The 12,785-nt window shown below is 51.1% G+C and overlaps 4 protein-coding genes across 4 annotated transcripts; 3 read left to right on the top strand and 1 right to left on the bottom strand.

Annotated features, from left to right (window-relative positions):
* Positions 1-2,537: 2,537 nt before the first annotated feature.
* Positions 2,538-4,514, top strand: BU24DRAFT_412613 (NADP-dependent malic enzyme; the record flags this gene model as incomplete). The annotated part of the gene is made up of 4 exons (XM_033526123.1): positions 2,538-2,590; positions 2,661-2,880; positions 2,965-3,389; positions 3,449-4,514. The coding sequence occupies 4 exons, from the start codon at positions 2,538-2,540 to the stop codon at positions 4,512-4,514; spliced, it is 1,764 nt and encodes a 587-aa protein (XP_033380417.1).
* A 4,440-nt stretch (positions 4,515-8,954) lies between these two features.
* Positions 8,955-9,491, top strand: BU24DRAFT_465651 (uncharacterized protein; the record flags this gene model as incomplete). The annotated part of the gene is made up of 1 exon (XM_033532295.1): positions 8,955-9,491. One exon carries the CDS (start codon positions 8,955-8,957, stop codon positions 9,489-9,491), a length of 537 nt encoding a protein of 178 aa, XP_033380416.1.
* A 140-nt stretch (positions 9,492-9,631) lies between these two features.
* BU24DRAFT_425910 (oligosaccharide translocation protein RFT1) lies at positions 9,632-11,477 on the bottom strand. Its single transcript, XM_033528850.1, has one exon. The coding sequence runs from the start codon at positions 11,373-11,375 to the stop codon at positions 9,771-9,773; it is 1,605 nt and encodes a 534-aa protein (XP_033380415.1). The 5' UTR covers positions 11,376-11,477; the 3' UTR covers positions 9,632-9,770.
* Positions 11,478-11,582: 105 nt separating this feature from the next.
* On the top strand, positions 11,583-12,763 carry BU24DRAFT_375506 (acyl-CoA N-acyltransferase). The gene is made up of 2 exons (XM_033524597.1): positions 11,583-11,781; positions 11,831-12,763. The coding sequence occupies exons 1-2, from the start codon at positions 11,660-11,662 to the stop codon at positions 12,318-12,320; spliced, it is 612 nt and encodes a 203-aa protein (XP_033380414.1). The 5' UTR covers positions 11,583-11,659; the 3' UTR covers positions 12,321-12,763.
* The last annotated feature ends 22 nt before the right edge of the window (positions 12,764-12,785 follow it).

Genomic DNA, 12,785 nt, shown 5'->3' with positions numbered 1-12,785 from the left:
CGTCGAAGGGCGAAAAGCAAAAAATCGTATGTTTTTTGTGTCGCAGGCTGGGAAATGGTCGGGTGCTGACTACTTTGGGTACTCATGCTGAGGTTAGGGTGATTGGTGCCTGACTAAACCGACGAACTGGCCGACCGACTAAGTTCACTGATGAATTGACAGCGTGACTGACACGACATCGTGGGAGTACTTGTTGTAGTGAGGAGTACTCCGAAGCAGCAGTAGTGGCAGTAGTAGGGACTAGTTAGTAGGGAGACGATGCCACGATGGTGAATTATGGCCTAATTCTGCAATAAGTTGCTGCGGGCGATCCTTGCACCCACCTGGCACCCACCCCCTCTGACCCCGTTCCGAAGCAGGTTCGTAATACGCGTCCAAGCAGTCGACTATTCCGCACGGTCTGAGTAAGTTGGAGGAAGAGTCCGTTTGGCGAAGAGTCATTATTACGATATGTGCCGTACGAATAACGAAGCATGGAGGTGCATGTTACTGACGTAGATACTGCGAGGTGCATGTGAGAAATGGTTGTATGGTACCTACATGCATGGACTATCGGCGATGGTCCAGGGTTGAATGTGAATGCATAGTTTGTAAGTGTGTTTGAATGTATGTTCTTCTGGGCGTCGCGTGTCTACCCGGTCAGAGGATGCAGTGGTTGACGAACGGCAGTAGATGGGGGTAGACCGTAGACGAGACGGTAGACCAGATGGAATGAAGTTTGCGATAGGTACGGAGTAGAGTCCTTCGGAATCGGAGCCGCACAACAAGAGTTGGAGGCAGCCAGACAGTACGAGTAGAGGTGGGTAATACACAGTAAGTACCGGTATGGCAGTAGACGTCTAGGCTTGTCTGTCCGTCTCCAACAGTTGCCTCTCCAATTCCTCCCCGATCAACATGCATGCCGTCTGCCTGTTAGTTCGTCGTACTCCTCCCCACTTGCGACTCCGAAGGTCAACTATAGCCTTCATGTCGACAGCCCTAAGGGTGATTAACAATTGGAGGTATGTGAGTGTAGACTGTGTGTAGGTATGTCTGTTCCGATATCTTCCGAAGAGAAGTTGTTCGTTGCTGTTGGAGCGTTCGCGTCGCGGGGTCCGGGGCCATTCCATTTGGTCAGCAGCAGAAGCCCGTTACCACCAGACTCGCCCTGATACGCTGTAGGCCAGTTAGTGTATACTTGTAAATGGAACATGGGCCTTGGAGTGAACAGACGGAGCGGGACTCTACCTCCGCCTCCCAATTCACCGTAATCCACCCATTCCCCACTCCGATCCACCGTAATCCTTGTCCTTTTACAGGTTTTTTTCTTTTTGTTTTCCCTTTCTTTACTTCGTGGTACACTGATTCTTTACCAGTCCAGTCCAGTCCAGTCCAGTGGCTGTTACCAGGAGTATGTCCTTCTCTTGCCCTACCGTACCACACGAACGCCACCATCACCACCGATGCCGGGAGAGTAATCAGTCATTCAGCACCTACGATGGTTTGTCTAGTGGCTTGGAGGAACATGTCTGTCACTGTCTGTCTGTTGTATCTGTCAGTCTGTTAGTAACTTAGTTGATTGCTAAAGGGTATGTTAGTTGTTGTAGTCATGTAGTCGGTCGTTGTTAGACGTGGTAGGGTACTTGTAAGTGGTAGGTAGTGATTAGGTGGGTGGCCCCTGCTCGACCAAAATAATGGGAATCTTTTTTTTCTGCTGCTACACGGTCCGTTTTGAGGCCTCAATTCCTCTACTTCTTCCTTCCAATTCACCCATTAAACCCAATCTCTTACACGGTTACAGCTCCTTTCTCACCTTATTTTACTAGGTATCCCGTATACCTACACAGTAGTATTACTATTACCCTAACCTACCTCAGGCTACCTGATACCCATACCCTTAGCCGTACCCTACCACCTACCTAACCCTTATCCTTACACCATCCCATCATCGGCTCTCCTCTCTCCTCTCTCGTTTGACATTGCTACTCCATCCTTACCCTTACCCATACCCATTTTCTTACCACCGACCAACTAACTCCCCTCCCCACTCTCCTCCTCAATCCAATCCATGTCTGACTCTTAGAATGCTTTTTTGTCTTTCCCGATAGGTCAGCTTCCGTTCCTGTCTTGCCCGTCCTCCAATCCTTTCCGACTTGTTGCCCTACCATACCTTACCATACCATACCATACTACTACCTTACGTCCTCCTCCTCCTCCTACCTACTCCTACTGCTCCTCCTCCCACACTCCTCCCACCCCCGTTCTCCCTCCCACACACACACAAGGCACACGCACCCCCGTTGCCGTAACCCTTCGGTCCAAAACTTTCCTTTTCTCACCCATATGCCGCGGCCCTGTGCCTCAATTCCTCTCCACCCCGGACGCCAATGCTACGTTTCAATCCCTTCTTAAAAGCACGCCTGTCGCCTCAGGTTGCGGCCTTTTCCAATCTTATTATTTCACATCCTCCTCCTCCCTCCTCCTCCTCTTCTTATTTATCCTCCTCCCTAAGATCTTTTACCTCTTCCAACTTCCGTGCTTTGGCTTCAGTCGCAAATATGTCTCCCTCTCAAACCCCACGCTCAGAATCTCCTCGCCTTATCTCTACTGCGTATGTTTCTCCCCTACTTGCTCCCGTCATGCTCATACCACTGTTCTCCGTTGCTGACCAACTACTGAAGAACCGGCGACTATGATACCTCCCACACCCCAGAGGTCCGCCAATACCTCAAGACCTACGGCCTCGTTCCCCCGGCTGTCCAGAGCTTCGAGGTGCAAGCAGAGAGATGTCTGAAGTTGCTGGCAATGAAGACAACCCCAATTGAGAAGTTCCAGTACTTGGTTCACCTCAAGGCCACAAACGTCCACCTTTTCTACAGACTGTTGGCAGAGAACATCAAGGTACGTACGACCTAGAAAAGAAAGAGGAAGAAAAAAGACCCCAAAAGGGCATCATAGACCCCAAATGCTAACACTCCTCCGCAGGAATTGACTCCCCTCATCTATACCCCCACCGTCGGCGAGGCCTGCGTACGATGGCACGAGATCTTCACACAGCCAGAGGGCATGTACCTCTCCTACTCGGACCGTGGCAACCTCCGCCAAATCCTGAACAACTGGCCCCAGAACGTTGAGATGACCGTCATCACCGATGGTTCCCGCATCTTGGGTCTCGGTGACCTTGGTGTGAACGGCATGGGTATTCCCGTTGGCAAGCTCGCTCTCTACACCGCTTGCGCAGGTATCAGGCCTGACGCTACCCTGCCCCTTACCATCGATTTGGGCACCAGCAACAAGGCTCTCCGCGAGGATCCTCTCTACATGGGTTCCAGGACCCCCAAGGTGTCTGCGGATGAGGAGCGTGAGTTCTTGGACGAGCTCATGGAGGCTCTCACCGACCGCTGGCCAGGGTGAGTACAACCACAACACTTCGCTTTGTTGCAGAATAAGGAAACTGATCGCGTGACAGAATCGTCATCCAATTCGAGGACTTCAAGAACCCCTTCCCCGCCATCGAGCGCTACCAGAACAAGTACACCATGTTCAACGACGACGTCCAGGGCACTGGCGCCGTCATTGTCGGTGGTTTCATCAACGCCGTCAAGGCATCCGGTGTGCCTGCCAAGGACCACCGTGCCGTGTTCCTAGGTGCCGGCAGCGCAGGTGTCGGTGTCGCCAAGCAGATTGTCGAGTACTTCATCAAGGAGGGCATTCCCGAGGAGGAGGCCCGCAAGAAGTTCTGGTTCGTCGACTCGAACGGTCTGGTCACCCTCGACCGTGGCGACAAGCTCGCCGAGCACAAGGTCTACTTCGCCCGCGACGACAACAACGGCCGCCAGTACCAGTCCCTCGCCCGCCTCATCGACTACGTCCAGCCCACCATCCTCATGGGTCTGTCCACCATTGGTGGAGCATTCAACCGCGACATCCTCACCAAGATGGCCCAGATCAACGACAGGCCCGTCATCTTCCCTCTCTCCAACCCCTCTTCCAAGTCGGAGTGCACCTTCGAGGAGGCCGTCCGCCACACCGAGGGCCGCTGCTTGTTCGCCTCGGGATCTCCCTTCCCCTCCATCGAGTTCGGTGGCAAGCTCCTCACCCCCGGCCAGGGCAACAACATGTATGTGTTCCCTGGTATCGGTCTCGGAGCCATCATCTCCAAGGCGACGAACGTCACCCAGGACATGATCTACGCCTCCGCCGAGTCTCTCTCGACCTCTTTGAACGAGCAGGAGATTGCTGACGGCTGGTTGTACCCCGACATCCGCCGCATCCGCGAGGTCTCCGTCGTCGTGACCCGTGGTGTCATCCGCGCCGCCCAGAAGAACGGCGTCGACCGCGTTCCCGAGCTCAGGACCCTCTCTGACGAGAAGCTCGATGCCTACATCAAGGAGAGGATGTACGACCCTTTCAACGACAAGGAGCACATCAGCGAGGAGCTCGCTCAGCTCATGGCCACCGCTTCCGGTCTCAGCGGCAGCACCCACGGCATCAACGGCATCGTGAACGGACTCCAGCAGTCTGCCCACTTGTAAATGATCGACCACCAACACATAATTCAACATTCCTCCCCCGCGCGCGGACAGAACAAAAAAAGTCCTTTACGAAACTAGATTGGGATCTTCACGAAGTAAGAAAGCATTTTTGACACAGGCTTTTCGTCAAAGTTTCATGCATGTTGTTGTTGTTTGTTTTTTCGGTCATTACCGGCGTCCCCCCCTGGATTCGATGATTCTGGTTTGGACACGGCAAAAAGACTTGTTGTTAGGATGGATTCGATACCCCGTTGCACACTCCATCCCTAGTCCTGCATGTACGTGATGTCCTCCGCCCAGATCGCCTGGACGGGACGAATGTGCATGTCTGGAATCCATAGTCTTCTTTTGCTTGCTTGCTTAGAGCGAACAAATTACGAAACATAATCAATCATTTTCATTTCCAACTCATCACTCTGACTGACCATCATTGACGAACATGAACCTAACAATATCCCATACATGCTCCAGCTCGCCACGTGAATTTCAGCAGAAAAACAAACAAATGACGTTCCAATAAGCACCCGCTGCATGCAGCACACCCCCATGTCAGAAAACCCCATATAAACCACCCACCTTACCCATGCCGTGCCTAACGCACTCTCGCTTCTCGCCGTGGCCGGTGCAGCGCAGGCCGTGAATTACCTCATTCGATGACATGACACGACTTGACATGTGTCAATGGAGGAGGGGGGGGACTTTTTTCCCCACCAAAACGCTCCCCAGACGGATGTGAGAAAGAGCAGCTTTGCTCATAAGGCGCGCGCGCGCGCCTAGCTGCCTGCGCCTAGCTAAACACGAATCCCGTTCCCCTTTCCTCCGCACTCCGCACTCCGCAAGAGCACAAGCACGACCATCCCATCCCGTTCTGTTCCCCGCCTGCCTGCGACACATGTCTGTTCCCGCCTGCCCGTCCGCTAGAAAAGCTCAGCTCAGCTCATGTTCTCGGCGGGGAGGAGGAGCTCCTCCGCTTTTCGCTCCCGCACTTAAAAACAGCTATGTTCCGTAAAATCCCGAGTTTCCCTCCTCGTTTTGCGGAATCGAGACATACAAGCCGGAGGGGGGAAAGAGGGGGAGTCACACATGCATCGATTGAAGTGGCATGTGAAGGGCTTTGAGGGGAGGGAGGGGAGGGGAGGTTCACATGTAAAACGTCATCGGGAAGCAACAGCAGTGGGATTGAGGATGTATTGTTCGGCTGTAGGTGTAGGTTTTTGCTCGGGATGGATTGGGTTGTGAGGTTTTATGGCATGAGAGTTGCAGGTTCGGGGACGGGGAGGAACGGAGGGATGGGATGGGGTGGTGCGTCTACAGCCATGCATGATGATATGGGATTGGTATTGGGGTTGAGTGGTTGTGGTTTGAATTGACATGTGGGCTTTGGGAGAATGTTTGTACTTGCGAATGGGTGTGTGGGTGTTGGTGTGAGATGTGAGGTGTGAACGTGAATGTCAACATAGATTTCCATAGCCATGTCACGTATTGTGAATGTACAGAGTACTCCGTATGTAGCACTCTATGATTCTAAACTACAGTCTTATGGTTCTACAAAACCTTCTGATATCATTTCGTCGTACTTTCGCTAATCCTGTGTACATACACAAACGCATTGATTGTAACGATATGTCTATATGTCCGTATGTTCACAACCATGGACATCTAACATCAAGACTTACCTTCCCTCCCACCCCCGAGATGCCGAACATACTCATTTAGTTACGTAGCTTTTCATATCTTCTTTACTCTTCTGTCCTTTCGGGGTTCACGGTAATTACGTGAGACGTGATGTTGTTGATGATGATGATCGTGTTCTCGGGATGAGGGCCTTTGCTTACATACTCATACTCGTACGATGATGACAATTAACTACGGACGGTGATGGTGCGGTCGCGGACGTGGGCGCGAGTGTGATGTCACGAAAGGAGGAAGGTTGGACTTTTCGGATGTCCGAAGAGATAAGAGGTTATCTCGATTATGCGGGATTACAGTTGAATTGTTGTTGAGAGATCAAGGGAGGAACTACGTTGTGGTAATGGTTGCGAGTCTGTGGTGATAGTGTAATGTGTGATTAGAGGGATGTTGGATGTTGAGGGGTGATGTTGAGTGTTGAGGGGAGATGATGATGTCGAGAGTCGGGGTGTTGGGACTGTTTGGAATGAGGACTCTTTCTGGTTGGAGGGAAGGGGAGGTTCAAACCGTGGGTAGAGGGGTTGTTTAGTTGATTGTCTATCCCTATTTACTTGTTTGTTTGTTTGTTTGTTTGTTTAGATACTGTTGTAGAGCGTTAGTTGTTCTCTTTGTTGGTTGTACATGTACGATGCTTCATCGTTCGCCGTCTATTCACATCACAACCAATCCTCTCCACTAATCGGAATAAAAGTACTGTGTTTATATGTCCGCTGAAAGAGGAAACTTATCTCAGTTGCAAGTACTACTCCGTATACACTATCTTTTCCCCCTTGACCAGAATAAAATATTAGGTTCGAGTCAATGATACTGCCCATGGTGCTCTCGATTGGGACAGGCTTGCGAGGAATGGGTGAATAATGTACACGAGTAGCGTGCGTTTCCTTAATGATAACTAACGCGTGTGGTGTTTATGGCAGGTTTCCCCTTGTGGTATGGGACTAAGGTTGGTACGAGTATTCCTGTATGGCGTATGGTGTATGGAGTAACTATGGGTGTGTGGGGGTTTACAGCCGGTGTAATCTTTTTTTGTTGAGGGGGGTCTTGTAAACTATTAGTACACATGGGCTGGGCTGGGCTGGGGGTAGAGCTGCGGGAGGGCGGGAGCGGAGAATTTGGGGATGCGGTGCGGTCGTGCGTGATGGTCTGTGTTCGGTCTTGGGATCCGAGATTCAGATCTGATCTGATTTGCATTTGCATTTTAGATCTGGATCTAATTACAGAGTCATGGAGGAAGGTGGGTTTGAATCTATAGGGATGGTGGATGGTGGATGGTGGATGGGGGGTGGGGGACTTGGAGAGCTTGGAGGTTGGTGGTTTCGTTGAGCCGATGGGAGCCGACATTGTTTTGGTGTTGACTATGGTTTATGACTAAATATGGACTGGATACATTTATTGTGGACGACACGTTTGAAAATCATCCAAAACATTTCAAATTTGTTGCGAATAAATTGTCCATTTCCTAGCGGGAGCTGCGCGTATGAGAATTCAAGGAAGTGGTAAAGCACATCATATCATTCACATCGAATCATATGTCTGATTACGGTTTAGTCTGCAATTGGTGGATGGTTAGCTCAAGCGACACTGCTCGTATGTATGTTCAAGTATGACTCTTGGGGAAAATTTTGGGGGTATTGTCCATGTCCCACTTGCTGCGTGTAACGATTCCGCAAACAATTCCATTGTCGTTGAACAGGCACCATACAGAGTAACTTTCGATGGTATTGTATGGATAGTATAATCATGACTGCTGTTATCGTTCAATGCAGCGTGCTTTACATTGCATGTACCCAGCAGCAAGGAGAGAGTTAGCGTTAGCGACGAGGCCAGCTCGAAATATCCAGTGCACTGGTAATTGCATATCTCAGATCTAGACATATCATTCTGGAGTCGTTTGGGAGTACAAGACACTCTTTCGAGCTGGGCTTGCGAGACCCCTTATCTCTGAACACTACACCTTAGTTGCAGTGTGCTCTGCAACAGTCGAAATTTGTAAAACTTGCATTAGATGGAATTAATTAAGCTAGATGAGTTGTCGCCCCCCGAAAGTCGTGTTCGAGTCGCTTTTACAACTGTTTAGCTTAACCTCCGACTATACCCCAGGATTTGGGTCCGTAGTCTCGAGAATTGCACATGAAAGGCCGATTCAAACACGCATGAACACTTAATTACCCTCATCGGGATGGTCTTGCGATTGACTTGCTCCGATAGCACCCGAGGCCGTTGACGCCCTCAGGTCATGATTGGGGCCTAGTTTTCGAGGTGTGGCTTGTGAATGTAATTGCATTGGCTCTTGACTTATGTCATATCGGAAAGGAGAGGGTGACTCAATCGACTCGATCGATGTTGGCAAGACGAGAAACAAGACCTGAGGCTCAGTGTTTGCGTGCACGGCTGTAGATGCTGGGTGAAAGGGACTTCACATGGTCGGACTCTGCATTTGGATGGGCTTGCGATTGAAGGGCCCGATGGCGTCCGATGTTGGTCAGTGACTGGTGTTTCACGCGCGTGTACTGTGATGGAGGTCGTGCTATTGGAGTCAGAGTCTGAAAAGAAGACATGTGTGTACAGTGATAAAAGGTGTAGGGAAGTACGGCGAAAAGACTTATTCCAACAGCTTCAATCATCATTTGAATCATCAAGTTCAGGAGCCTTCATCTCCATCTTCGTTGTCGCCTATCTATCAAAAGACATAAAGAGCAACCATCAAACCATCAGTGACTTACCACAAGACCAAATCTCAATCTCATCACCATGGACACCGACTGGGTCATCCATCCTGATGACTTCCATACTGCAGTGTCTCCCTCATCATCGCTATCGTCATCTTCTTCATCATCACGATCACAATCACCACTGCCCTCACCATCTCCCACCGTCAACCGACCCCAATACCCCCAGAGATATTCATCACGCTCAAGATCACGCTCACCCACACAACAAACCTCACCACCAACGCCCACACTCCCACAGCAACAACCCAACGCAACACCCTCCACCTCTTCCTCTTCCTCATCACCGTCTCCCCGCGAACCCCACGACACCCCCTCCACCCATCCCCAGCAACCTCATCATCACATGGACCTCTCCCCCCCAGGCACCCTAAACATCGACCCCTACCGCGCCCACCTCCGCCGCATCGCGGGGTCCCACCGCCACGTCGCCGTCGCGCTCGCCTGCGTCCGCGGCGTCTACGACGTCGGGCGCGAGCTCGGGTTCCACGGCGTCAAGAGCGGGTGCGGGTATGCGAATTCGTGGGGGTCGGCAAGGTGGAGTCGGGAGGAGCGATAAGGTGTGCTCCTCAGTGAGGGGGACGGAAAAGTTTGTGTGGTGTTGAGGGTTGGTTTCTTTTAGCGGGTTTGGAGTTCTTGGGATGGTGAAGGAAAAGGGAAGGGGGGAAGGGGGAGGTGGTAATGGGTGGTGATGATGGTTTTGTATGTATGTCTATATATATATATATTTGATTGACCTTCTGGTCTGAGGTCAACTATCAGTGTGCTGTGCTATGCTATCTATATGTGTATCGTGAAGTGAAAGGACGAACCGTCTCGATACGATGAAAGATGTGATCTACTGTGTTTTCTTCTGCGTCTGGGCAGGCCTTAGCATCCTATAACAGTCCCTCAGAAACCTCCCTTCAAACATGACAAGCACCGTCAAAGCGAAGACACCCCCAACAGCTCCGACAGAAACGATCTCCCCTAGCAGACCGTACCTAGCCAAGTACCTCTCCGCCGGCCGGGTCTTTATCAGTGTTGGTATGGCAGCCGCGGTGACCAGACTAAGCACCGTGGGCGACGTCTCCGTAACATTGAACAGTATCCCCCTCTCCGCGAAAAACCGCTTCACGAACCATGTGTTCCAGACGATTCGCAGGCCCATGTTTACAGTGTTGGCGGCGACGACGCCGCTTCCGCCCCAGCCTAGCTGGCCGATGAAGAACCACGCGCTTCCCGCGAAGAGCGCGAAGAATACGCCCATGAAGACGGATTGGATGTAGAGTTGCTTGTTGGTGGCGACGGCTGCTACGAAGGCCTCCGTGACGCCATTGATGGCGAGGAAGGGGATGTAGTAGCAGTATGTCGAGAGGACTTCTGAGGCTGAGGTCGCGGACCATTTGCGTCCTGCTACCAGTGTCAGGAGCAATGGGGCCAATTGGGGGCCGATGGTGATGGCGAAGAGCGAGATGATGGCGTAGAGACGGAGGATCATGGATAATATCCTGGCGGCTTGTGTGAGTTTTTGCTTGTCTTCTGTCGAAGGCGTGGTTGGAGGTACGTCGGCGCAGAGTTTGGCGAACAGGTTTCGACTGCTTTCTTCTATCGGTTGGAATACCATTCTCGCGACGAGGCCGCCGTAGTTGGAGGCTAGGGCGTAGGCTCCTTGGTCGGCGAGAGAGGCAAATGTCGTGATGAGGAGGGAATCTCCTTGCGTGAGGATGTATTTCAAGGCTGATTGGAGGGTGAGAGATCCGGTCAATCGCAGCAACGGCGCGGATAGATGGTTGAATATCATGGGATTCTCATTCGTCGAGGCTATTTGCTTTGGACCGAGCGAGAAACGCTCGGCCTTTGCAACTGGCCACATTTTATATGTGTATACCAGTAGCAACCCCAAAGCGTAGGCTAACTGGCCGATGGCGAAGGGTAGAACCCCAATGTCAAGTCCGACCTTGCTTGCCCAAATCGCAGATCCACATGTTCCAAAGCAACGAAGCAGTGTAGCAGTGCTTTCGGCCGATGCACGAATCTTGTAAAGCATCTTTTGCTGGACTGCCGAGAATGCTGGCTCAGTGAAGAGCTCAATGAAGGTGGCCAGACAATATAAGCATAATGCATCCATGAAATATGGTACGTCTGGAGTATCTGACTGGAGCCATAGTATGGCAAGACCATACGCCAGGGGCGTACCAAAGAACACGGCCAGGTAAGAGAGGTTGACGACCGCTTGAACGTTATGGGCTTGACGTTGTAAAGCAACGCGTAGACTCTCTCTTGCAAAGTACAAGGTAGATATGGAAAATAACTCTAATTGGGCCGATATTCCCAATAGCTCTGGAGAAAGAAAACGCAGTAGGACCTGATTGACCGCGAATGTCAGCGCCCTGGAACCAACTTGAAGCAGAATCAGAAAGGTGGCTCCTTTGGCCGATGCAGACACGACAGAGCCCGACATATCGGTGGAGCGGCCAGGGGAAATGCTCAAGTATGCCAAAATCGGAATAATACTATTGCGAAAATGAGTAAAGATTCATGGTCTGTTCCGTTTGAGGCTGAAATGTCGGAGCAGTGATGAGCTGTGGTTGGAGCTCACACCGACTTCTGCGCCCAAAATAGCATTAGCGTCTTTCCCCCGCGACGGGACGGAAAGATAAACGACGCACGTTGATTCAAAACCATATAGCTCCCAACTATCGCAAATCAACATGACTGCTCAAATACTTGCGCGAACCAGGAATCATGGTGCTTGTAGACCCGGCGATTACGGCTAAGACGGAGAGGCTGCTCATACGGCCTCTTCTAATGGAAGATGCTGTTGACATCAACATTATGAGATCCAACCCAGAGGTTATGAAGCACACGTACGTCTCTAGCAAGTCACATTCAGACGCTGTACTGATATATCTTTAGACCAATTATCGCCTCCGATGATCTCGACAAATCCAAAGCCTGGATCCAAGGCTGCCACGACCGTGACAATTGCTGGAACTTCGTGATGGAACTCCTCCCTTCCGCACCTCAATGGAGCCCCGATGGACCACGCGTTATAGGGTTGATAGGAGCTGTGCGGGCCCCAGAAGTCGGATACATGTTGAACCCCAACCATTGGGGCAAAGGATATGCGACCGAAGCGCTGCGTGCTTTTCTACCGCTCTTCTTCGATCACTTCTCAGGAGGAGAGTACATTAGGTACGAATACGCCGAGGCTTTGACGGACCCAGAACTAGTTGCGAGCCAGAACGTGTTACAAAAGGCTGGGTTCACTTTGCTGGAGAAAAGAGAGAAGGACTTTGAAAATCCTGTACTTGGCTGGAGGGACACATTGGTCTTCCGCTGCCCGCGACCAGGCGGGTCGGTTGAGGAAGCACCTTCGACGACTGTTCCCGCTGGAGTCGCATGAACGCATTTCACATGAACACCCGTTTATTGTGGCACGTTTCGAAGCATGCCGTGCCTCTTGATAGATGATTACGATAGTGCATCAACCATCTTTTGCTCACATGAGCATATCAGATGGGGTGTTCTGTTGAGGTTCGCCTCTCCTCTACGTCAACTCTGAATCAACGTCCACCATTCTCATTACAGCAAGTGGCGAACAAACTACTACAGTCATATACTACATGTCTTTCCCTTCTTCTGAGTCATAGAAAATGAATATCCCCTATCGCTACCGTTATTTTAATATCAGGGCTCGTGGCGTTGTTACGGCTGAGCAATGTCTATGCGAATCACATTGGAATTCTCTACATCATATTGGAGCTGAGCTTCTAGTCACGCATTCCCAACCTTGCGCTATGGATTACCAGAACGCAAAGGGCTTCTTTAGTGCGCCGCTTTCTGTATAACTATTCTGACATTGCACGCT

The sequence above is a fragment of the Aaosphaeria arxii genome (assembly GCF_010015735.1).
Source record: "Aaosphaeria arxii CBS 175.79 unplaced genomic scaffold BU24scaffold_8, whole genome shotgun sequence".
Taxonomy (NCBI): domain Eukaryota; kingdom Fungi; phylum Ascomycota; class Dothideomycetes; order Pleosporales; genus Aaosphaeria; species Aaosphaeria arxii.
The sequence above is the reverse complement of the archived record's forward strand: the minus strand, read 5'-3'. Positions and strand labels throughout refer to the sequence as shown.

Excerpts from the sequence above, each read along its gene's own strand:
- BU24DRAFT_375506 (XM_033524597.1), top strand. The coding sequence starts at position 11,660 with ATGGTGCTTGTAGACCCGGCGATTACGGCTAAGACGGAGAGGCTGCTC. Across the intron at positions 11,782-11,830 it reads CCAGAGGTTATGAAGCACAC|ACCAATTATCGCCTCCGATG; the intron begins GTACGTCTCTAG and ends ATATATCTTTAG.
- BU24DRAFT_425910 (XM_033528850.1), bottom strand. The coding sequence starts at position 11,375 with ATGTCGGGCTCTGTCGTGTCTGCATCGGCCAAAGGAGCCACCTTTCTG.